A 22,399-nucleotide genomic window follows, 5' to 3' on the forward strand; every position below is an offset into this window, starting at 1 on the left:
TTTATCTTTGCTCCCTCAGCTGCAGGAGGACAAGGCGTACTTCTACCTCCCCCCTGTGTGCACGTGTTCCAACTAGCTCGGAATCCCTAAACACACAATCAGTGATGATTCCTGGCTTTCTGTGGTTGTGATTTAGACAAAGGCGCCTCTGTTTTCTTCCATTGCCTTTGAGTCGACACTGCCCTATTATTTGCCCATGTGCTGAGGTCATAGAATTCGTTTTGACTTCAGTAATATTAACATTCAGTATTGGATTAGCAAATGGGCAATGGTTCATTGATGTAGCTCGCAGCCTGGTCTCCAATTTGAGCGAGCGCGAGGATCGATACTTTAGCCTACTCTGTTGTTGAATTTCGAATTTTGACGTTACTTTAAAACCATGCAGGATGGTTGGGCTTTTTGCCTTAACTATGTCTGGCTGACACTCCCACTGTCTCTGCCGCCTGCACGGGTGACATGTGCCCGTTCATCAGGCCTTATCTTTCCTTGACGCAAGGTTGCAAATTCTGCCATCCTAGCCCTCCTCCAGTTCATTACTTAACAACACCTGGTGTTTTGCAGTTTGCTGCGCTTTGGTGTGTTTCATTCATTAAAAAAACAAGTAAAAAGATCATATATAAAAATATCATCAAATATTATTAATCTCAATTTTGGAAGAAGGGTTAGTATACAACATTCCGCCCTTTTAAAAATGACCAGTGGTTAAATGGCCACGGGTTATTTTTAAAAAAAATGTATACCCTTCTTCCATCATGAACCATCGATTGTCCTCAAGTTTTGCTGCTATTCCTTACAACGCGCGCGTACGTGTCACAACTTAACATGGTTATATGTGACAAGAGAGAGGAAAAAAGAAAAAGAAAAAAATTCTAAAGGAAGGTAAAACGATAAGGGAGGGAAAAATTATTCTATTGACTACGTGTTATAGGAGATATCGTTAAAAAGATAGTTTCTACGGTTATTCTTGGGTGGCATCATCAGGCCTTGGCTCTATCCCTGTTCCTGGGCTTGAATGGTAGGTGGCTTGTGCCTGCGATTAGTCTTTTAAGTTCGGCATTCATTTTGGCCACATGGTATGTTAAGGTTAGAATAGCCAGGACTAGTATGATCATCCCTGTTCTTGTATTCGATCCGCGCGTCATTTACGTATCACTGTCCACGTGTTTGCCCGCCCTGTCACTTGCAGCCTGCCTGTATTTCACATTGAGCTCCGGGTTTAACACCTCGGCGGGTGGGGCGCGTGTTGGCCGCTCGCTCGCGCTCACTGTGGGTTGTTTATCATGTATTTGGACCGCATTCTGTGTTATTCCTCTATTCCCTCCTGGTATAGCCGGTGGAGGAATTGGCCGGAATTGGATCGATTGTGTTTGACCTCCCATCCTGCGATTCTCCTGAATGTTCGCATCCATACCTCCGCGGTCTGTGTAACACCTTCCCGCTAGGTGGTTATCTTGCCATCTCTGTGCGTAATTTGAACCTTGCGTGTGTCGTGGCATGGGGTGTTGATATGGTTCTGTTCTGAACCTCTCCCTCCTACGATTCTCGTACACCCTTGGCCCAGTGTTTTTCCCATTTGGGTGCCAAATTTTTCCTGGATTGTTACTTCGCCATCCCTGTGGGTAATCTTGACCTTGCGCATGTCGGGGCATGGGGTGTTGATATGGTTCTGCCCTTAACCTCTCCCTCCTGCGATTCTCCTGAATGTTCGGCTTTGTGCCGCTCTCATTCTCGTGCCAACCTCTCTCTGGGTTATTTTGCCATGTGTGCGTGCGTTTTTGCTGCTCCCTGCATGGTGGGACTGCTCGGTGATTTTTATTCCTCTCTGAGAGGCTGGGTTCTTTATCCCTCTCCCTGTGTTCTGGATCCGAATTATGATTCTTAGCTCTGTATAACCATGCCATGTACGCCTTGCTCTCTATGCGGCGTAAGGATGCGGTTTCTGGATTCAAAACCATTCTCACCCTTTCTGTAATCTCTGGGCTCAAGGATTCAAAAAACATAATTTTGAACATTTTATCTCCTTCGTGGTATTGATTCACATCGCCTGCGTAATACGCTCTTTTAAATTGTACGAGGTAGTCACGTGGATCTTGGTCCATGCCCTGGGTCATCGATTTTACAGCATAAAACCCTTCAGTGAGTGTCGAATATTCTCCAAATTTCCGAATCACTGTCAGGCTCAGTTGTTTAAAGTCACTCTTCACCCTATTTGGCAGGGAGGCTACCCATGGTCTGGCGGGTTCATGTAGGCTCCTTGATAATAAACATGCCTTTTCTGCTGATTTACCCAGACCCCGGATCTTAGCCTCCTGTTCTACTGTAGCTATGTGAGTGTGTATATCCCTGTTCTTGTTATGTGGATCGAAATAGGGAATTCTCACGAGTGCTTTGTCCATTAGTTTTAGTGTCTTACTGTTTAAAGTGTGTTGTTCGTCATCAGTGGTGTCGGTTCCTGAGGAGTGCTCCCTTGAGCTACCCTTGTCTCCACTATCACTGTTGTCATGTGTCCCGTGTCTGTGTCGTGATCTCCCTCTGTCCGAGGATTCGTATCTGTCCCGTTGCTTGTGTCTCTTGTTTTCCTTATGTGGGTCTTGTGATTCGTGCTTGTGGGTTGGTGTGCGTGATCTCCTTGAGCGGTGTCTATGTGGTGAGTGTTTTTGTCCTTGACCTTCATGCTGCCTACTACGTGTGTGGTGCCTGCTAGGTGAGGTGTTGCATTTATGTTTGTCTCGTGCTTCATGGTTATCGGGATTCCTGTCTCTGTCATCTGTGGTGCGGGTAGTTTTGCACGGGTGATTTTTACATGTCATGCGTCCCTCTGGTGAGCTCTCTCTGTTACCCATGTCGTATTGGTCATCGTCAGAGGAGTCAGTGTCAGATGAGCCGTCACCATCACGGTGGCTCTGCTTAACATAACTTTTGTAGTGCCTTTTGCACCTGTTACGTGGGTCAACTTGGCTCGGTGATTTCTGCTTATCCCATGGCTCATGCTTGTGTGATGTGCGTCTCTCTGGTGAGCTCCTGTTACCCGTGTCGTGTTGGTCGTGTTTGTGCGAGGTGCGTTTCTCTGGTGAGCTGTCTTTGTCATCTGCATCATGTCGGCCATACTTGCGTAGCGTGCGTCTGCCTGGTGTGCTGTTTATGTCATGTTTCCCGTCTTGCACCAGCTCCGCCCTTTTCCGCTCTATCATTACAGTGTATCCTGATGACTTAGGGTTAATTATTTGTCTCTCTCTAACGTTGGGGTGGTCGGCCTCATGTTTTCCCGTTTGTATTATTATTTCCTCTTCTCTCTCCTCGATTTGCGAGGGTGTTACTTTATCAAAATTGCTTTGCATAGTAGCCATACTCGTTGTGAGATCTGGCCCTGGGCTACGTCCACGTGGCTCGGAGTGTGGTAAATTGTTACTCCCGTATGTGTTCTGTATATCAACGTCTGGGTGTTTCACTGGTGCATTTAGTGCGGATTCTTTCTCTCTCACGAGGGCGTGCAGACGCTCTACCTGCACCATTAAGGACAGTTTCTCTTGTCTCTCCCTTTCAAATTTTTCCTCATTCCATAATCTTTCTCTGTCTGTCTGTGCGAGGAGATACGAGTCTACCCTCGCTATTTCTGCAATTTTTACGTCACGTTTGGCTTTGCCACATTTCATCACATCCTTAAGTAGTTTCCTTCTATGGGCCTTAACATCTTCTGTATGGCTCCCCTCCCATATATCTCTCTGCTCCGTCTGCTGGCTAGCAGTCCGTCCAGTACGTTTTAACACAAATTCCCGATATTGTTTTTCCATAGATTCCATCTCCTCCTCAGAGGTCCACTCTGTATCAGTGTTATGCGTTGGTGTGTCAAACTCAGAATGTTGTGGATCCTGTGCCATCTCTATTATGTAGTGTGGTTAATAGACTTAAGAGTGTATCTTAATTCTAACATCTCATGTGCGTCGTGAGTTACTCTAGAATTCCCCTTCAGAGCACATATAAACAATTGTATCACAGGATGCGTCAGTTCAACTCGAGCAAATAATCTCAGCCCAGCTGTCTTTGTTATACTCTGCTACTCTGGTATTTCCCTTCAGAGCGCGTTTTGTTTGTATACCCCCGTTTACAATCACAAGGCAACGTTAGTTCACAACACTTTGATTAACACAACAGTGATTCGTTCCTGAATTCATGCATAAACTGTCTGCGAGAGATCCCGGACGACGCCACCCATTATGTTGTATATGTTGGTTATCAAAATTTGTTATGTTGTATGCGTGCGTGGGTGAAATTATTATGTTGTATATGTGGGTTATGAATATTCAGTGAAAATAATAATAATTAAATGAAATTTGGCCAAATGTGTAATTATCCGGAAATATGTTAATTTATGTAATTATGCACATTTTAATTATGCCAATTCGAGAGGTAATCGTATTAATTATGCGAGTGGGTGTAATTATGATAATGCAAGTCGTTATGATAACCAGACCCCGCCTCAGTGACGAGGGTGGGTTATCGATCGGAATAAGGCAATTAATCGTATGCAGTTATGCAGGTGTGGTGTAAGTATGCAAGATTAACTTAGATTAACTCGGCATCGTTGTCTAGGTTCGTCTCATTCTCGCTTTAACATTCCCAGAGTGTGTATTCGTGGTTATATTTTAGGTCCCCGGTTCACCCCGTTATCGCTTTAACATTTACTGAGTATGTATTAGTGTGTTTATTAAGGTCACCAAGTTCAGATCTCGACGCAGAAGCAGATCTTATGCATAGATTTCAGGAAAGAATCACACAACCACTTCTGTATTGATCAATTTATTACTAATTCAACCTTAACTATGATATAGTATGCGAACTCTCAATCCCGGAACGTCAACACGGCATCAATACAGTATCATCAACGATTGTCTGATTTCACTTTGACAACGGCACATGGATCCCGCATAACGCGATGGTTGTTAGTGAGAGAGAGAGTCGTTAAAATATGCAAATACTATGCTAAGAAAACCTTAACGTTAATGAATGATTATACTCAATATTGTTCACGCAGTACCGCACTCCTTATTGATCATACGCAACCCTTATCACGTTGTTAGCACCTTGGGTCACGGGACAGTTGAATATTCTGTAGAGGATGCGAGTACGTGCGGCGATTATGACTGAAAGATACTTGAAAGATTATACGGCGATAAAAAAAACACAATCAAAAACAGTTATTATTCTTAAAGGCACCAATCTCAACAGATACATCGGCAGGTTATCTGACAACAGAACGGCTCGGAGTAAGGGCCTGCGACGGTGCTCCTTTTCCGAAGATCGTTATCTTATACCAAGTTTACTAATTGGGGACCAGATCACCTGATAAGGATCCGGTGGGCCACCACTCCCCACGTGAGCGTGGCTCGGCGGAAGGAGGTGCCAAGAATCAGTTCGTATTGATGGATCTGTTGGGAATTTATGCGATTAAGAGTACAGCCCACTAAATATTAAAGATAAAAATTACGAATACTCTTATAAACGACGGATGGCCATCACTCGGTCTCGTTGTGATGCCTTCCCAGCCACAGATGGCTTATGGGTTCGAGTGTGTTTGAGTGGTAAGAGTTGTCTTGAATAGTCAGTGTTCGGAGTCGATTCTTTATGTCAAACAGACGCCTGGTGGTCGTGTGGTGAGGGGGCGGTGCGCGTCATACGTATCTGTCGCTCCCCTGTCACCGTGGTGAACTGGTTCGGATGCCCGTTGATACGCTGTCGCAGTTCGGAACCCGGTCGGTAGGTGGCGCCCACAACTCGCTCGCAGCGTGCAGTGTTGGGTCGTCGTGTGCACGGAGCCTCGTCGCCAAACCGCGACCCTCACCACTCCGGCGGCAGCAGAGACCTCCGACTCGGCAGAGGTTGACCCACGCAGGCCGAGTTGAGCTGTTAAGCGGGTCTTGCCCGCCTGCAGAGGAGATGGGGAGCCGCTTGAGTCGAGCCCCGAGAGCCGGCTTTGGTAAGCCGATCGAACTCGGCTGAGTCCCAGACGAGCTGAAGATGAGTCGAGCCGACCCGCTGGTCGCACTCGCTCCTGAGCCGACCCTCCCGGTCGAGCTCGCTCCTGAGCCGACCCGCTGGTCGCACCCCCCACGTGAGCCGACCCGCTGGTCGCACTAGTTTCCAATGCTCAGGATCCTTTCCTTTATGCCGAAAAATCCCCCTGGATCCCGCCCACAAGGCGGGGCTTCTTTCGATTTTTGCTGTCAGGATTTGTCCGTAGGCAGGTGTGTCCATGTGTGTGTCCGTATGTCCGTATGTCCTTGTGTGCATCACCCACTGAATATTCCGTTGTCACACTCCCTCCATAAAACCCACGAGCAAACAATCAGATGTTACAAATTGCCTCGAGGTCGTCTCTCTGTCTGGGTGCAATATTATCTCTTGTCTGGCCTTCTTCATGAACCCAAAACACAGACGTTACAAATCGTCTCATAGGCGTCTTTGTTCGTGTTGCACCACCTGGAGGGAGGGGCAACACTCTCTCCGACCCGGCGCACAAAGAAATGGTTAAGAAGTTTTAAGTTAACATTTGTCCCTTACTATTTCACAGTTATGATTCTGTATGTAACCTAAGGTCTGTCGTTTCCCATCGTGGTGCTTGACTCAAGTGGAGGTGTTTCCCCGAGCGTATACACACTCCTATCCCGCGCTGCGGAGATACAAAGACGGCCGGGATCTCCCTTTCTCTCCGACCCTGGGTTTAACATCGTTTTTTATTATGTATTTATATTCGACCTGGTGGTGATTCATCCCGTTATCCTGGCTTTTCATAAGTTTTACTTTTGTCTTTTCATGCATATGCTTCGGGTCGAGTTGTATAGAAAGTATTAAAGTATGGAAATAACATTTCATATTGACTTAATGATGGTGATGGTTCAGTAGGCGTAACTTGTGACCTGGTTTAATTGGAGTGGGTGTGAATATCAAACTTTAGCCTACCCTGTTGTTAAATTCCGACTTTAACGTTACTTTAATAGCAATACAGAATGATTGAGCTTTTTGTCTTAACTAGGCGAACGCGAACTTCTGGTGACCCCCGCAGCCTTGTTGTTCAGCTGGGTCTGCATCCTTGAGAGATATACAACCCTCTTATTCTCGTCTCACCGTGGCCATCACCTTCTGCTCTGGGAGTGTTATTCTTAATTTCAGGTCCAGGGCCCCCTCACGTTCAGACGTGCAGGGTTGTTTAAATCAGCTCCCTCCCCTGTGCACACAGCCTTGAGCTGACCCACTTAATTTAATTTCTTGGCCTTCTTGGGTTTATCTTTGCTCCCTCAGCTGCAGGAGGACAAGGCGTACTTCTACCTCCCCCCTGTGTGCACGTGTTCCAACTAGCTCGGAATCCCTAAACACACAATCAGTGATGATTCCTGGCTTTCTGTGGTTGTGATTTAGACAAAGGCGCCTCTGTTTTCTTCCATTGCCTTTGAGTCGACACTGCCCTATTATTTGCCCATGTGCTGAGGTCATAGAATTCGTTTTGACTTCAGTAATATTAACATTCAGTATTGGATTAGCAAATGGGCAATGGTTCATTGATGTAGCTCGCAGCCTGGTCTCCAATTTGAGCGAGCGCGAGGATCGATACTTTAGCCTACTCTGTTGTTGAATTTCGAATTTTGACGTTACTTTAAAACCATGCAGGATGGTTGGGCTTTTTGCCTTAACTATGTCTGGCTGACACTCCCACTGTCTCTGCCGCCTGCACGGGTGACATGTGCCCGTTCATCAGGCCTTATCTTTCCTTGACGCAAGGTTGCAAATTCTGCCATCCTAGCCCTCCTCCAGTTCATTACTTAACAACACCTGGTGTTTTGCAGTTTGCTGCGCTTTGGTGTGTTTCATTCATTAAAAAAAACAAGTAAAAAGATAATATATAAAAATATCATCAAATATTATTAATCTCAATTTTGGAAGAAGGGTTAGTATACAACAGCATCCCAACAAATATGTGCTCAATAAACACACTTTTTTAACGTAAAATACAATTAAAGTTGCAATGACATATCTATAATATTATAATATAATGTTTCGTGAGTATTACTGCTAACACGTTGCTCTTTTTAAACACTAGAACATCTTTTACAGGCCCCATGGTGAAAAGGATGTCAGTACCCTGGTCTTACAAATACCCGTCGCGACACGAGTGTGTTCTGTACTTGCTCCGGTAGTACATATACTAAAATTGGAACGATACAGAGAAGATTAGCATAGCCCCTGCGCAAGGATGACACGCAAATTCGTGAAGCGTTCCATATTTTTCACTTTTTAATTCACATTCCTGGACGGCTGCTTGTGTTGCGGACGAAACGTCGTGAGCATTTTATTACGTAAAATATTTATTATTTTATTATTTCCCTTCTACGTGACTTTATCGAAAGATCCTAGAATATTCCTGTACCTAATGGCAAACAAACGTTGCTGAACGTCTGCTTGTGTTGCGGCCGACACGTCGTGAGAATGTAATTATGTTTAACATTTATTATTTTATTATTTCCCTTCTACGTGACTTTACCGAAAGATCCAAGAATATTCCTGTACCTAATGGCAAACAAGCGTTGCTGAATTTATTTGCTTACACGAATGATACACTAAGTGTCTTCAGGATTTCAGCTGGTTGGCATTACACAGATCCGGGGGCTGGTGAGGAAGTACAGCAAGTAGGTTCCCGTACCTGTCTGTGCAGATCTTTGAGCCTTAGACTGATGTTTGTGGTTTTCCTGCCACGTTGGTTTCTCCTTGAATGCAAAACTCCACTGTGGTCCTCCCTCAAATATATACATTCTTTGGTGACACTGCGTTGGCCCGTGCTCGAAACGTCGCATATTTATTACTTTTCATACGTGCTGAATATACAAATGTGCAAATAAGAACGGCTTTGACCCGTCAGTAAATTCAAACTGCCTCTGACCCAGGACATCTTTGTGCCATCCATGAAGGCACCTCCAGAGTGCCCACCTGTTCGATCCCACAATGCATTCGGGCATAAAACATGCATGTGCATCCCAACAAATATGTGCTCAATAAACACACTTTTTTTAACGTAAAATACAATTAAAGTTGCAATGACATATCTATAATATTATAATATAATGTTTCGTGAGTATTACTGCTAACACGTTGCTCTTTTTAAACACTAGAACATCTTTTACAGGCCCCATGGTGAAAAGGATGCAGTACCCTGGTGTTACAAATACCCGTCGCGACACGAGTGTGTTCTGTACTTGCTCCGGCAGTACATATACTAAAATTGGAACGATACAGAGAAGATTAGCATGGCCCCTGCGCAAGGATGACACGCAAATTCGTGAAGCGTTCCATATTTTTCACCTTTTAATTCACATTCCTGGACGGCTGCTTGTGTTGCGGACGAAACGTCGTGAGCATTTTATTACGTAAAATATTTATTATTTTATTATTTCCCTTCTACGTGACTTTACCGAAAGATCCAAGAATATTCCTGTACCTAATGGCAAACAAACGTTGCTGAACGTCTGCTTGTGTTGCGGCCGAAACGTCGTGAGAATGTAATTATGTTTAATATTTATTATTTTATTATTTCCCTTCTACGTGACTTTACCAAAAGATCCAAGAATATTCCTGTACCTAATGGCAAACAAGCGTTGCTGAATTTATTTGCTTACACGAATGATACACTAAGTGTCTTCAGCTGGTTGGCATTACACAGATCCGGGGGCTGGTGAGGAAGTACAGCAAGTAGGTTCCCGTACCTGTCTGTGCAGATCTTTGAGCCTTAGACTGATGTTTGTGGTTTTCCTGCTACGTTGGTTTCTCCTTGAATGCAAAACTCCACTGTGGTCCTCCCTCAAATATATACATTCTTTGGTGACACTGCGTTGGCCCGTGCTCGAAACGTCGCATATTTATTACTTTTCCTACGTGCTGAATGACCAAATGTGCAAATAAGCACGGCTTTGACCGGTCAGTAAATTCAAACTGCCTCTGACCCAGGACATCTTTGTGCCATCCATGAAGGCACCTCCAGTATCCCACAATGCACTCGGGCATACAACATGCCAGTGAATCCCAACAAATATGTGCTCAATAAACACACTTCTTTAACGTAAAATACAATTAAAGTTGCAATGACATATTTATAATATTAGAATATAATGTTTTGTGATTATCACTGTTAACACGTTGCTCTTTTTAAACACTGGAACATCTTTTACAGGCCCCATGGTAAAAAGAATGTTAGTACCCTGGTGTTACAAATACCCGTCGCGACACGAGTGTGCTCTGTATTTGCTCCGGCAGTACATATACTAAAATTGGAACGATACAGAGAAGATTAGCATGGCCCCTGCGCAAGGATGACACGCAAATTCGTGAAGCGTTCCATATTTTTCACCTTTTATTCAATTTATTATGCTCCATAATAAATTGCTAGGGCACATGCCAATTCGTTTCTCGTGTCGTGACGTAAATGGAGTGACTATGTCGTTTATCGCCAGCTACTGTCACAAGAGTGGGACTGTGCATCTTGAGCACAGTATGGCATGGAAGTGGACCCCAAGGGGCATGGTTCTGGTGACGGTCAGAGAGAGGTCAAGTAAGGACGTGACATTCTGGATGAACCCGAGAGGGCACGTGAAGGGTAGCGAGGGGGCCCAAAGGGTGGCTTGAGGGACTCGTGATGCTTGGTCGAGAACCTTCTGGTAAGATCCAGAAGAGGGTGTACCCGAAGGCGGAGCGAGGCCACTCTCAGGAGCATAAAAGGGAAGTCCTGAAATCAATTACGGCTGTCTGTTGGAATGGACCCCATCAGTGCTACGTCTCTTCGATCCTCGGTCTTTACACTCGGCATCGTGCGTCAGGCAGTGTTTTACTGACGGACCCGGTTATGTAGTTAAAGGGCGACAAGAAATGTCCCTAGTGGTCCTCAAGGTAGGGCTGCTGATGTGTGGAATGGAAAATTGCAACGATATAACTTTGTGGTACCCGCCGTTCTGTGGGGCAAAGTATAGGGGCTGCAGACTAACGGTTGCTGCACCTTGAGGTGCAGCATACTGAGTTGACCTTGAAGCGTGTCTTCCTTGACCCGGTACATGGGTCGACCTTGAAGCACGACTTCTTTGGCCCGGGATGCCGGAAGACGTCCAAACTGTACTTAAGAGGTGTGTGATTTGATGGGCACTTGAAGGTTCATACGTCGCCCCATCACCACCTGATTGTTGAGGGAGGTGTGTGATTGGATGGGCACTTATAAGGTTTAGACTTCGCCCTATCACCAACTAACTAATTGATGTGATGGTTGCACGGTGGCAGGGGACCCTGACATCCATGTTTTGTCGATGGGTGTGTGTGTATCCAGTCTGATCGTTTGCTGTGCATCCGTCACGACTGAAACCGTTGTTATCCTGCCGGGGTGGGATCCCTTCATCTCCACTACCCAAGGGCCGGGTGGCTGATGTTGTCCAACGAACTGGGGCGTTTAAATTTCGATTTAAAGCTTTCGTGACTGCAGGGATTCATCTTCTTGGTTCTTTCGGTAAAGTCACGTAGAAGGGAAGTAATAAAATAATACAAATAAAACATGCAAATTCTTTTGTCAAGGCTCTCTTCCTCCTCCCTCACAGCTTAAATACACTCCAAGCCTAAGACGTGTCATTTAGACTCTGTCTTATCGACAGACATGTTCTTCACCTGAGGACGGCTGCTTGCGTTGTGGCCAAAACGTCGTGAAAATTCTTTTACTATGTTTTATTTTTATTATTTTATTACTTCCCTTCTACGTGATGACTTTACCGAAAGAACCAAGAGCTGGGGCTTGTGTCCACGGATGTCGTGCCTGAGAAGATTCAGGTTTTCCGCCCCCAGGATTCCAGCGCCTGGTACCCTTGGAGTTGCCGGTTGCGCCGACAGGTTGTGGATTGGGGTCGAGTGGAGCAGCCGTCACCCACTTCTCCTCCCGTTGGTCTTCTTCCCTGGAGGGGCCGCACCCGTTAGGCGGTCTTCAAGTACGCCCGGTGAAATGACCCTTTCCCGTCTTATTGATCCCTACGCCGTTGGAGATCGCACACACGAGCCGGACTGTGCTGCCGGTTGCTCGTGGGTTGTGACATTGTTTACGGGTGTTGGGTCGTGGACATTGTCTGGGGGTTGTGTTGGTCATGTGTGTGTCTGTGTAATGATGTGTGTAATGCTGTGTGTGTGTAATGCTGTGTGTGTGTCTGTGTAATGCTGTGTGTGTGTGTGTAATGCTGTGTGTGTGTAATGCTGTGTGTGTAATGCTGTGTGTGTGTCTGTGTAATGCTGTGTCTGTGTAATGCTGTGTGTGTGTGTAATGCTGTGTGTGTGTAATGCTGTGTGTGTGTGTGTGTGTAATGCTGTGTCTCTGTAATGCTGTGTGTGTGTCTGTGTAATGCTGTGTGTGTGTAATGCTGTGTGTGTGTGTAATGCTGTGTGTGTGTAATGCTGTGTGTGTGTGTAATGCTGTGTGTGTGTAATGCTGTGTGTGTGTGTAATGCTGTGTGTGTGTGTGATGCTGTGTGTCTGTGTAATGCTGTGTGTCTGTGTAATGCTGTGTGTGTGTAATGCTGTGTGTGTGTGTAATGCTGTGTGTGTGTGTAATGCTGTGTCTCTGTAATGCTGTGTGTGTAATGCTGTGTGTGTGTGTAATGTGTGTGTGTGTGTAATGCTGTGTGTGTAATGCTGTGTGTGTAATGCTGTGTGTGTGTGTAATGCTGTGTGTGTAATGCTGTGTGTAATGCTGTGTGTGTGTGTAATGCTGTGTGTGTAATGCTGTGTGTGTGTAATGCTGTGTGTGTGTAATGCTGTGTGTGTGTAATGCTGTGTGTGTGTGTGTAATGCTGTGTGTGTGTAATGCTGTGTGTGTGTAATGCTGTGTGTGTAATGCTGGTGTGTGTGCTGTGTGTAATGCTGTGTGTGTGTGTAATGCTGTGTGTGTGTGTAATGCTGTGTGTGTGTAATGCTGTGTGTGTGTAATGCTGTGTGTGTGTAATGCTGTGTGTAATGCTGTGTGTAATGCTGTGTGTGTAATGCTGTGTGTGTAATGCTGTGTGTGTGTAATGCTGTGTGTGTAATGCTGTGTGTGTGTGTAATGCTGTGTGTGTGTAATGCTGTGTGTAATGCTGTGTGTGTGTAATGCTGTGTGTGTAATGCTGTGTGTAATGCTGTGTGTGTGTAATGCTGTATGTAATGCTGTGTGTGTGTAATGCTGTGTGTAATGCTGTGTGTGTAATGCTGTGTGTAATGCTGTGTGTGTGTAATGCTGTGTGTGTGTGATGCTGTGTGTAATGCTGTGTGTAATGCTGTGTGTGTATGTAATGCTGTGTGTGTGTAATGCTGTGTGTGTAATGCTGTGTGTAATGCTGTGTGTGTGTGTAATGCTGTGTGTAATGCTGTGTGTGTGTAATGCTGTGTGTAATGCTAGTGTGTGTGTAATGCTGTGTGTGTGTAATGCTGTGTGTGTGTAATGCTGTGTGTGTGTGTAATGCTGTGTGTGTGTGTAATGCTGTGTGTGTAATGCTGTGTGTGTGTATGCTGTGTGTGTGTAATGATGTGTGTGTGTAATGCTGTGTGTGTGTAGTGCTGTGTGTGTGTAATGCTGTGTGTGTGTAATGCTGTGTGTGTGTAATGCTGTGTGTGTGTAATGCTGTGTGTGTGTAATGCTGTGTGTAATGCTGTGTGTGTGTGTAATGCTGTGTGTAATGCTGTGTGTGTGTGTAATGCTGTGTGTAATGCTGTGTGAATGCTGTGTGTGTGTAATTCTGTGTGTGTGTGTAATGCTGTGTGTGTAATGCTGTGTGTGTGTAATGCTGTGTGTGTGTAATGCTGTGTGTGTGTAATGCTGTGTGGTGTAGTGCTGTGTGTGTGTGTGTAGTGCTGTGTGTGTGTAATGCTGTGTGTGTGTAATGCTGTGTGTGTGTAATGCTGTGTGTGTGTAATGCTGTGTGTGTGTAATGCTGTGTGTGTGTAATGCTGTGTGTGTAATGCTGTGTGTGTAATGCTGTGTGTAATGCTGTGTGTAATGCTGTGTGTGTGTAATGCTGTGTGTGTGTGTAATGCTGTGTGTGTGTAATGCTGTGTGTGTAATGCTGTGTGTGTGTAATGCTGTGTGTAATGCTGTGTGGTGTAATGCTGTGTGTGTGTAATGCTGTGTGTGTGTAATGCCTTGGTGTGTGTAATGCTGTGTGTGTGGATGCTGGTGTGTAATTGCTGTGTGTGTAATGCGTGTGTGGAATGCTGTGTAATGCGTGGTGTGTGTAATGCTGTATGTAAATGCGTGTGTGTGTTGTGTAATGCTGGTGTGTAAATGCTGGTGTGTAATGCGTGTGGTAATGCTGGGTGGGTGTAATGCTGTGTGTGTGTGATGCTGTGTGTAATGCTGTGTGTAATGCTGTGTGTGTATGTAATGCTGTGTGTGTGTAATGCTGTGTGTGTAATGCTGTGTGTAATGCTGTGTGTGTAATGCTGTGTGTAATGCTGTGTGTGTGTAATGCTGTGTGTAATGCTGTGTGTGTGTGTAATGCTGTGTGTGTGTAATGCTGTGTGTGTGTAATGCTGTGTGTGTGTAATGCTGTGTGTGTGTGTAATGCTGTGTGTGTGTGTAATGCTGTGTGTGTAATGCTGTGTGTGTGTGTAATGATGTGTGTGTGTAATGCTGTGTGTGTTTAATGCTGTGTGTGTGTAGTGCTGTGTGTGTGTAATGCTGTGTGTGTGTAATGCTGTGTGTGTGTAATGCTGTGTGTGTGTAATGCTGTGTGTGTGTAATGCTGTGTGTGTGTAATGCTGTGTGTAATGCTGTGTGTGTAATGCTGTGTGTGTGTGTAATGCTGTGTGTAATGCTGTGTGTAATGCTGTGTGTGTGTGTAATTCTGTGTGTGTGTGTAATGCTGTGTGTGTAATGCTGTGTGTGTGTAATGCTGTGTGTGTGTAATGCTGTGTGTGTGTAATGCTGTGTGTGTGTAGTGCTGTGTGTGTGTGTAGTGCTGTGTGTGTGTAATGCTGTGTGTGTGTGTAATGCTGTGTGTGTGTAATGCTGTGTGTGTGTAATGCTGTGTGTGTGTAATGCTGTGTGTGTGTAATGCTGTGTGTGTAATGCTGTGTGTGTAATGCTGTGTGTGTGTAATGCTGTGTGTAATGCTGTGTGTAATGCTGTGTGTGTGTAATGCTGTGTGTGTGTAATGCTGTGTGTGTGTAATGCTGTGTGTAATGCTGTGTGTGTGTAATGCTGTGTGTGTGTAATGCTGTGTGTGTGTAATGCTGTGTGTGTGTAATGCTGTGTGTGTCGTGCAGCGGCAAGCGAGCTGTGCTGTTACGAACCCCGCCACCCGAGTTAGATTCCCGCTCACGGCCAACGCCACCGGTGACAGCGATTATCTGAACCGGTCCCGTGGGACTCCCTCACGACCGGCGTCACCTCTCGGCCGCCGCCTTTGTCTCTCCCAGCCGCCGACATTCATCTCCACCACGTGAAGAACGAACAGCAGAGACTCAAGTGACCCCCCCCACCGCCACCATCAACCTCCACACACATCCAGCGCAGTGAGAGGCCGCCCCGGTTTTTTCAATCCCACAATGCACTGGGGCTGGAAAAACGAGAGTTAAAATCCAAACAAAAATATGCTCAATAAGCACAGTTTAGACGCGAAAACTGTGATTATTCTTGATAACAATAACATTAGTTTCAAATGTGTATGAGTACGATTGTTAGTAATTTATTTAAAATAAAATAACACAAGTTTATGTGGGGCCCATAGTGTAAAGCCTATTCTGGCCGCGGTACTATAAATAGCCGTCGCGACACTAGTGTGTTCTGTACTTGCTCCGGCAGTACATATACTAAAATTGGAACGATACAGAGAAGATTAGCATGGCCCCTGCGCAAGGATGACACGCAAATTCGTGAAGCGTTCCATATTTTGCCAACTTTTAATTCACATTCCTGGACGGCTGCGTGTGTTGCGGCCGAGACGTCGTGAGAATGTTATTATGTTTAATATTTATTATTTTATTATTTCCTTTCTACGTGACTTTACCGAAAGATCCAAAAAACACATCCCTGTGTTCAGCACACCGGTGGGCTAAAGAAGTCAATTAATTTGTCCTTTGAAAAGTGACACTTTTTTTACTGCACACCGCTGTGTGGGAGGGCAAAGCCACAACATTTACAATCTGAGTGCGACGTTTTGCCAGTAATTACAACTAGCTTCATCAGGCAACAGGCAGATTTGTTATATTATTATTTCAATGACTCCCCTGGGAAATTGCGTGGTTGTTGGTGCTTCGCATGTTAATGGTCTGAATTGAACTCACAACCTTCTGACTGCGAGATGACGCTCGCTCAAACGCTGAGCCTCCAGGACCGGTGTTCATGTGTAATGCTGTGTGTGTGTAATGCTGTGTGTGCTGTGTGTCTGTGTAATGCTGTGTGTGCTGTGTGTCTGTGTAATGCTGTGTGTGCTGTGTGTCTGTGTAATGCTGTGTGTGCTGTGTGTGTGTAATGCTGTGTGTGCTGTGTGTGTGTAATGCTGTGTGTGCTGTGTGTGTGTGTAATGCTGTGTGTGCTGTGTGTCTGTGTAATGCTGTGTGTGCTGTGTGTGTGTAATGCTGTGTGTGCTGTGTGTGTGTAATGCTGTGTGTGTGTAATGCTGTGTCTGTGTAATGCTGTGTGTGCTGTGTGTCTGTGTAATGCTGTGTGCTGTGTGTCTGTGTAATGCTGTGTGTGCTGTGTGTGTGTAATGCTGTGTGTGCTGTGTGTGTGTAATGCTGTGTGTGTGTAATGCTGTGTGTGTGTAATGCTGTGTGTGCTGTGTGTCTGTGTAATGCTGTGTGCTGTGTGTCTGTGTAATGCTGTGTGTGCTGTGTGTCTGTGTAATGCTGTGTGTGCTGTGTGTCTGTGTAATGCTGTGTGTCTGTGTAATGTTGTGTGTGCTGTGTGTGTGTGTAATGCTGTGCTGTGTGTCTGTGTAATGCTGTGTAATGCTGTGTGTGTCTGGGGAGCGGTGCGCTATGAACCTGGCGACCCGGGTTCAATTCCCGCTCCCGGCCAACACCAGTGACGATTATCTGAACCGGTCCCGGGCCTCCCCTAGGTCGACTCAGCCTCAAATGAGTACCTGGTGCGGTGTGTAGACATCGCCACTAGGGAGACAAAGGCGGTCGGGCGTGGTGCTGGCCACCCACCCCCTCGTGTACCGTACCGGCCTTCATAGGTGCTCGCTAACAGCAGTCTGTTAAGACGATACGCGGGGTTCTTTGGTGTTGATGTGTCGTCCTGCTAACAGGACAATTTAGCTCATATACCGAAATGTAAATCTATCGTGGGACCGGCTGTGTGACCGCGCCTGAGAATAATGAGAACGCCGTTCCCAGCTCTCGGCCGCCGCGTTTGTCTCTCCCAGTCGCAGACATTCCTCTTCGCCACGTGCAGAACGAACAACAGAGACTCACGTGACCCCCCCCACCGCCTCCATCAACCTCCACACACATGCAGCGCAGTGAGAGGCCGCAACGGTTTTCGTTCCCACAATGCACTGGGCTGGAAAAAACTAAACTTTAATCCTAACAAACATATGCTCAATAAGCACATTTTAGACCCGCAAACTGTGATTATCTTTAAAAAACAATAACTAAAATATTAGTTTAAAATACGTATGAGCACTATTCTTAGTAAATTATATAAAATAACACACATTTTTGTGGGGCCCATAAAGTAAAGCGCATACAGGTCGCGGTACTATAAATACCCGTCGCGACACTAGTGTGTTCTGTACTTGCTCCGGCAGTACATATACTAAAATTGGAACGATACAGAGAAGATTAGCATGGCCCCTGCGCAAGGATGACACGCAAATTCGTGAAGCGTTCCATATTTTGCCAACTTTTAATTCACATTCCTCCACGGCTGCTTGTGTTGTGGCCGAAACGTCGTGAGAATGTTATGTTAATTTGTTTTATTATTTTGTTATTTCCCTTCTACGTGACTTTACCGAAAGATCCAAGAACACATCCCTGTGTTCAGCACACCGGTGGGCTAAATAAGTCAATTAATTTGTCCTTTGAAAAGTGACACTTTTTTACTGTTTGGCCGTGTCGGGTGGTGGAGGGTTACGACACATTTATAAATAACGCGATCTGACCCAAAAACCTATATTATGTTTGTGTAATGTTGTGTGTGACAGTTGTATGTGTAACGCTGTGTGTGTTGTCTGTGTAATGCTGTGTGTGTTGTCTCATGGGCTACAGCATCCCACGTCGGAGAATGAGGAGGCTTACCGCAGCCTTCGTTCGGAGAGCCGTGAGGCGCTGCAAGGATGATGGGTGGTGGTCGCGGGTTGCTCAGGAGATGGAGTCTGCCTCTTTAATCCCATCAAAAAAGTAACCTGCAGTGCCACACCTATTACCATCATTAGGGGAAAGAACGGTGATCCAATCTCTGACCCCCAGGGACAGGTTTGCAGATTTGCTGAGCATTTCTGTGAGGTCCTAGGGGAGGGGAAATCCCTCAGCCAGGAAAACAACGTGGGACAAAGTGGGGATGGCCCTGCTGAGGCTGCGGTGCCTCAAGCATTGGAGGAGGGAGTCATCCCCTGCGAGTGGCTGGCTGAGGTGCCATCTGTTGAGGAAGTACTGAGGGCGATCCAGAGTCTGAGACCAGGAAAGGCACCGGGCACAGATGATCTCCCAAGCGAAATGCTGAGGGAGGGTGGCGTTTGTGCACAGACTGCCCTACACGACATCATAACAACAGTCTGGACCACTGGACGGGTTCCGCAGGATTGGAAGGATGCCCTGGTTGTCCCCCTCTTTAAGAAGGGAGACCGCACAGACTGTAACAACTACAGGGGCATCTCACTCCTCAGTTTGCCGGGAATGGTCCTGGCAAGGATTGTTCAACATCGCCTGGAGGCCCAGTCGATTCCGAGAATCAACACCGAATCTCATCGTTCTGCAGATCGATTCCTACGTAATCGAACGTCTGTCCGTGCGCCTCCGTCGTTCAAACCCAGGCGCCCCCTGCGTGAAGACGACGGGAAATGTAGCGTTCATCACAGAGGAAGCGAGGCGTTTATATGTTGAGAAGATGCAAATCTATCGTGGGACCGGCTGTGTGACCGCGCCTGAGAATAATGAGAACGCCGTTCCCAGCTCTCGGCCGCCGCCTTTGTCTCTCCCAGTCGCAGACGTGAATCTTCACCACGTGCAGAACGAACAGCAGAGACTCACGTGACCCCCCCCCACCGCCTCCATCAACCTCCACACACATCCAGCGCAGTGAGAGGCCGCCCCGGTTTTTCGATCCCACAATGCACTGGGGCTGAAAAAACTAAACTATAATCCGAACAAACATATGCTCAATAAGCACATTTTAGACGCGCAAACTGTGATGATCTTTAAAAAACAATAACTACAATATAATAGTTTACAATGTGTATGAGCTCGATTATTAGTAATTTATTTAAAATAACACACATTTTTGTGGGGCCCATAGCGTAAAGCGCATACAGGCCGCGGTACTATAAATACACGTCGCGACACTAGTGTGTTCTGTACTTGCTCCGGCAGTACATATACTAAAATTGGAACGATACAGAGAAGATTAGCATGGCCCCTGCGCAAGGATGACACGCAAATTCGTGAAGCGTTCCATATTTTGCATCTTTTAATAAATAAATTATGCTCTGCCATACTTGCTAGGGCACATGCCAATTCGTTCCTAATACTAATACAGCAGCACACCGGTGTGTCTTTTTGGATCAAGTCTCAAGATCTTTGACGTCCGCTTTGAAGCAGAATGTGCGTGTTTGTGGTTAATATTTCCAGAGTATTATTAACCAGGGTGGCTGCTGGGCTTAAACTACGAACCTCTGCAAAACATGAATTGATATATCTTGAATGGCGGTGATACGCTACTTTGTGAGGAGTTTAATAATAACAATGGGAACGTTCATTCACTTATTCGTCAATTAATATCAATCCTAAAGCGGACAAAACAGTGTACAGTATCAAATTGCACGTGCACTAATTGTCATTTACCGAGCCCCGTTTATGCTTTTGTATTTTACCCCAAGTGTTCCAGTGCGTCGTGTCGTGAGATGAAGAATTCATTCAGAAATATTGCGGGGTGGCTATGCAAAAAAACGACCGACAGAAGTGGATAACACCGAGCTACTTCTGAGATATTTTCAAGTGAAAGATGTGATTAACCATGCAAAAAAGATTTAACTACACTTATTTGGCCAATCTTATTTGACAGACAACTATTACAGGTTATTGATAGACAGCCAGGCTTGTTTTACCATGTTTAGTCACAAACCGTACCTCTCCATAACAAAGGCTCACCCTCTTAAGCCTCACCTTACCATATGAATAAAAAGTGTGCCGTTCTTGGCCCTTCCCCCCTCTCCAACCATTATATATACGGAGTGGTAGCTTTTGCAATCTCTCATTTACTTGATACAGCTGTCGTGGCTGTGACGGTTCCACCTGAAGACGGAAGCTTGTGTTGCCTCCGAAACGTCGTGATTTTGATATTTTTTACTTTTATTAATTGAAATGTTTTACCTACGTGACTTTACCGAAAAAACCTAAGAATATGTGTATTCTCAGAGCTGGAATTTTGCCAACTTAAGTGCAAGACCAATTTTGCCACGATGGCTTTTTGGTTCAGTCATTCGTGGCTGGGCTGAGTCCATCGTCTCACTACACTTGAGAAATTCACATTTAAACCCAGGATCTTAGAAGTGGCGACTCGGCACTCTGACCCATGAGCCACGCGGCCACCGCTTAAGCACCCTGTTGTTTAGCAGAACTCTTTCCCAGCCAAAGCACTACAAGGTTCACGCCAATTAACCAGTAAAGCCTTATTAGAGCATTTATTTATAATTATGAACGTTATTGTAATCGTAATAGCTTTATCAAGACAAGGGTATGAAGAGCGTGAAACCATAATGGCGTTGGCTGTGTACCAAAGATGACCATGATGAACCCCATGAAGAGACACTCAGACCAAGAGTTGTAATTTAGGAACTCAGCGCTGCTATGTACCTCAATTTCTCAGACATGGTCATTATGATTCCCCAGACATCCAGGTCCAGCTTGAACTCAAGCCATCTACAATGCTGGTTTCAGTGTATGTGACAGGGCCAATCTCATGAAATTATAGCTTTTGATAAGCAAATTACATAATTATGTTTTTTTACATCTGCGTGCCAACATTTCACAAGGAATTCACCGAGTGAATGATTGCATAACAGGAAAAAAAAACACCCACGTGTTTTTATGTTTAGTTTTATTGTTTTAAAGAAATGAGTTCTAAATCCTTGCTGCAATATCAGGTGTCGGAGACAATGAGCCATCGGTAAGTCCTGGCTAAAGCCCCATGATCTACGATTTCTCTCTCTTTCACTGGGTTTATAATGGCCATGTCAGGTTGATAATGGAAAAGTCACAATGAACGAGCACTACCGAGACCCTGGCATTGCGCAGAGGGTCTACGCGTCTCTATGTCATGTACACGTACGGGCGTTTTGTTAATCCACTGCTGGATTATGGCCTCTCCGTGCGTTGGTTAGTGTGGGTTGGAGGTGGCAAACATTTTTCTTTTGTATGGCAGTGTGTATATAGATGACATAGTTGAATGTGAATGTCCTTCAACCAATCCAAGGCGGCAGTAGATGCTGCGATACCGCCAGGGTGTGCATGGATGGCGCACTCGTCGGTGATGTGTTTGATGGTTTGGGCTTTACCACAGTCGCAGATTGGTGAGTCTTTGATTTCTCATTCATGGAACGTGTACGCACATCTCCCGTCCTGCGTCAGTGTGGTCCACAGACGCCGTGAGAGAAAGAATCGCGGCACTTACACGGTCGGGTCCTCAATGATGTTTTTTGTTTGCCACGTTCGAAGCCGCACACCCTTCAGACCATCGAGTGCCGGTGTATAAAAGTACATTACCCTCAACGTCGCCTATGTTTCTATGTTAGGGGCTTCATCGTGACGGTGCCAGAGCCATTGCGATTCTGGGTTTCAGCACCAATAACCCCACAAAACCAGAACATTGATTAACTTCCCGCTTAATTTGGTCACACTGCAGGCATAATGTAACAACCATAATATCGGGTTTGTTTGTGGGTTATATCGCATAAATATAAATCTGTCGTTAAACCCATCACCACCCGACACAGCCAATAAGTAAGGTTTGTCGCACAAACAGAACATGCCAATTCGTTCCTAGTACAACACATCGGTGTGTTGGAGAGCAAATACACAACATTCACAATCTGAGTACGACGTTTCGCCAGTAATTGCAACTGGCATCACCAGGTGGCAGGCAGATTTGTGAATGTAAATAAAATCGGACGACTGACACATGGCAAACCACCCTTCGTGG

General features: G+C 45.6%; 1 protein-coding gene, 1 long non-coding RNA gene and 6 other non-coding genes across 8 annotated transcripts; 7 read left to right on the forward strand and 1 right to left on the reverse strand.

Moving 5' to 3' along the window:
- Positions 1-667: 667 nt before the first annotated feature.
- On the reverse strand, positions 668-7,920 carry LOC133346514 (uncharacterized). The gene is made up of 2 exons (XM_061558152.1): positions 1,678-7,920; positions 668-1,524 (listed from the first exon to the last, which is right to left on the reverse strand). Exons 1-2 carry the CDS (start codon positions 3,876-3,878, stop codon positions 1,143-1,145), a joined length of 2,583 nt encoding a protein of 860 aa, XP_061414136.1. The 5' UTR covers positions 3,879-7,920; the 3' UTR covers positions 668-1,142.
- A 253-nt stretch (positions 7,921-8,173) lies between these two features.
- On the forward strand, positions 8,174-8,280 carry LOC133346812 (U6 spliceosomal RNA). Its single transcript, XR_009755602.1, has one exon. It is a non-coding gene; the product is annotated as a U6 spliceosomal RNA (small nuclear RNA).
- Positions 8,281-9,238: 958 nt separating this feature from the next.
- Positions 9,239-9,345, forward strand: LOC133346838 (U6 spliceosomal RNA). The gene has a single exon (XR_009755627.1). It is a non-coding gene; the product is annotated as a U6 spliceosomal RNA (small nuclear RNA).
- Positions 9,346-10,280: 935 nt separating this feature from the next.
- Positions 10,281-10,387, forward strand: LOC133346813 (U6 spliceosomal RNA). Its single transcript, XR_009755603.1, has one exon. It is a non-coding gene; the product is annotated as a U6 spliceosomal RNA (small nuclear RNA).
- A 5,073-nt stretch (positions 10,388-15,460) lies between these two features.
- On the forward strand, positions 15,461-22,377 carry LOC133346551 (uncharacterized). The gene is made up of 3 exons (XR_009755573.1): positions 15,461-15,549; positions 17,409-17,504; positions 18,253-22,377. It is a non-coding gene; the product is annotated as an uncharacterized LOC133346551 (long non-coding RNA).
- Positions 15,823-15,929, forward strand: LOC133346816 (U6 spliceosomal RNA). Its single transcript, XR_009755606.1, has one exon. It is a non-coding gene; the product is annotated as a U6 spliceosomal RNA (small nuclear RNA).
- Positions 17,777-17,883, forward strand: LOC133346817 (U6 spliceosomal RNA). Its single transcript, XR_009755607.1, has one exon. It is a non-coding gene; the product is annotated as a U6 spliceosomal RNA (small nuclear RNA).
- LOC133346818 (U6 spliceosomal RNA) lies at positions 19,557-19,663 on the forward strand. The gene has a single exon (XR_009755608.1). It is a non-coding gene; the product is annotated as a U6 spliceosomal RNA (small nuclear RNA).
- Positions 22,378-22,399: the final 22 nt, after the last annotated feature.

This window comes from Lethenteron reissneri, chromosome 24 (assembly GCF_015708825.2).
Source record: "Lethenteron reissneri isolate LAM-NWPU_2019-01 chromosome 24, ASM1570882v1, whole genome shotgun sequence".
Taxonomy (NCBI): domain Eukaryota; kingdom Metazoa; phylum Chordata; class Hyperoartia; order Petromyzontiformes; family Petromyzontidae; genus Lethenteron; species Lethenteron reissneri.

Excerpts from the sequence above, each read along its gene's own strand:
- LOC133346514 (XM_061558152.1), bottom strand. The coding sequence starts at position 3,878 with ATGGCACAGGATCCACAACATTCTGAGTTTGACACACCAACGCATAAC. Across the intron at positions 1,525-1,677 it reads GAGAATCGCAGGAGGGAGAG|GTTCAGAACAGAACCATATC; the intron begins GTTAAGGGCAGA and ends TAGGAGGGAGAG.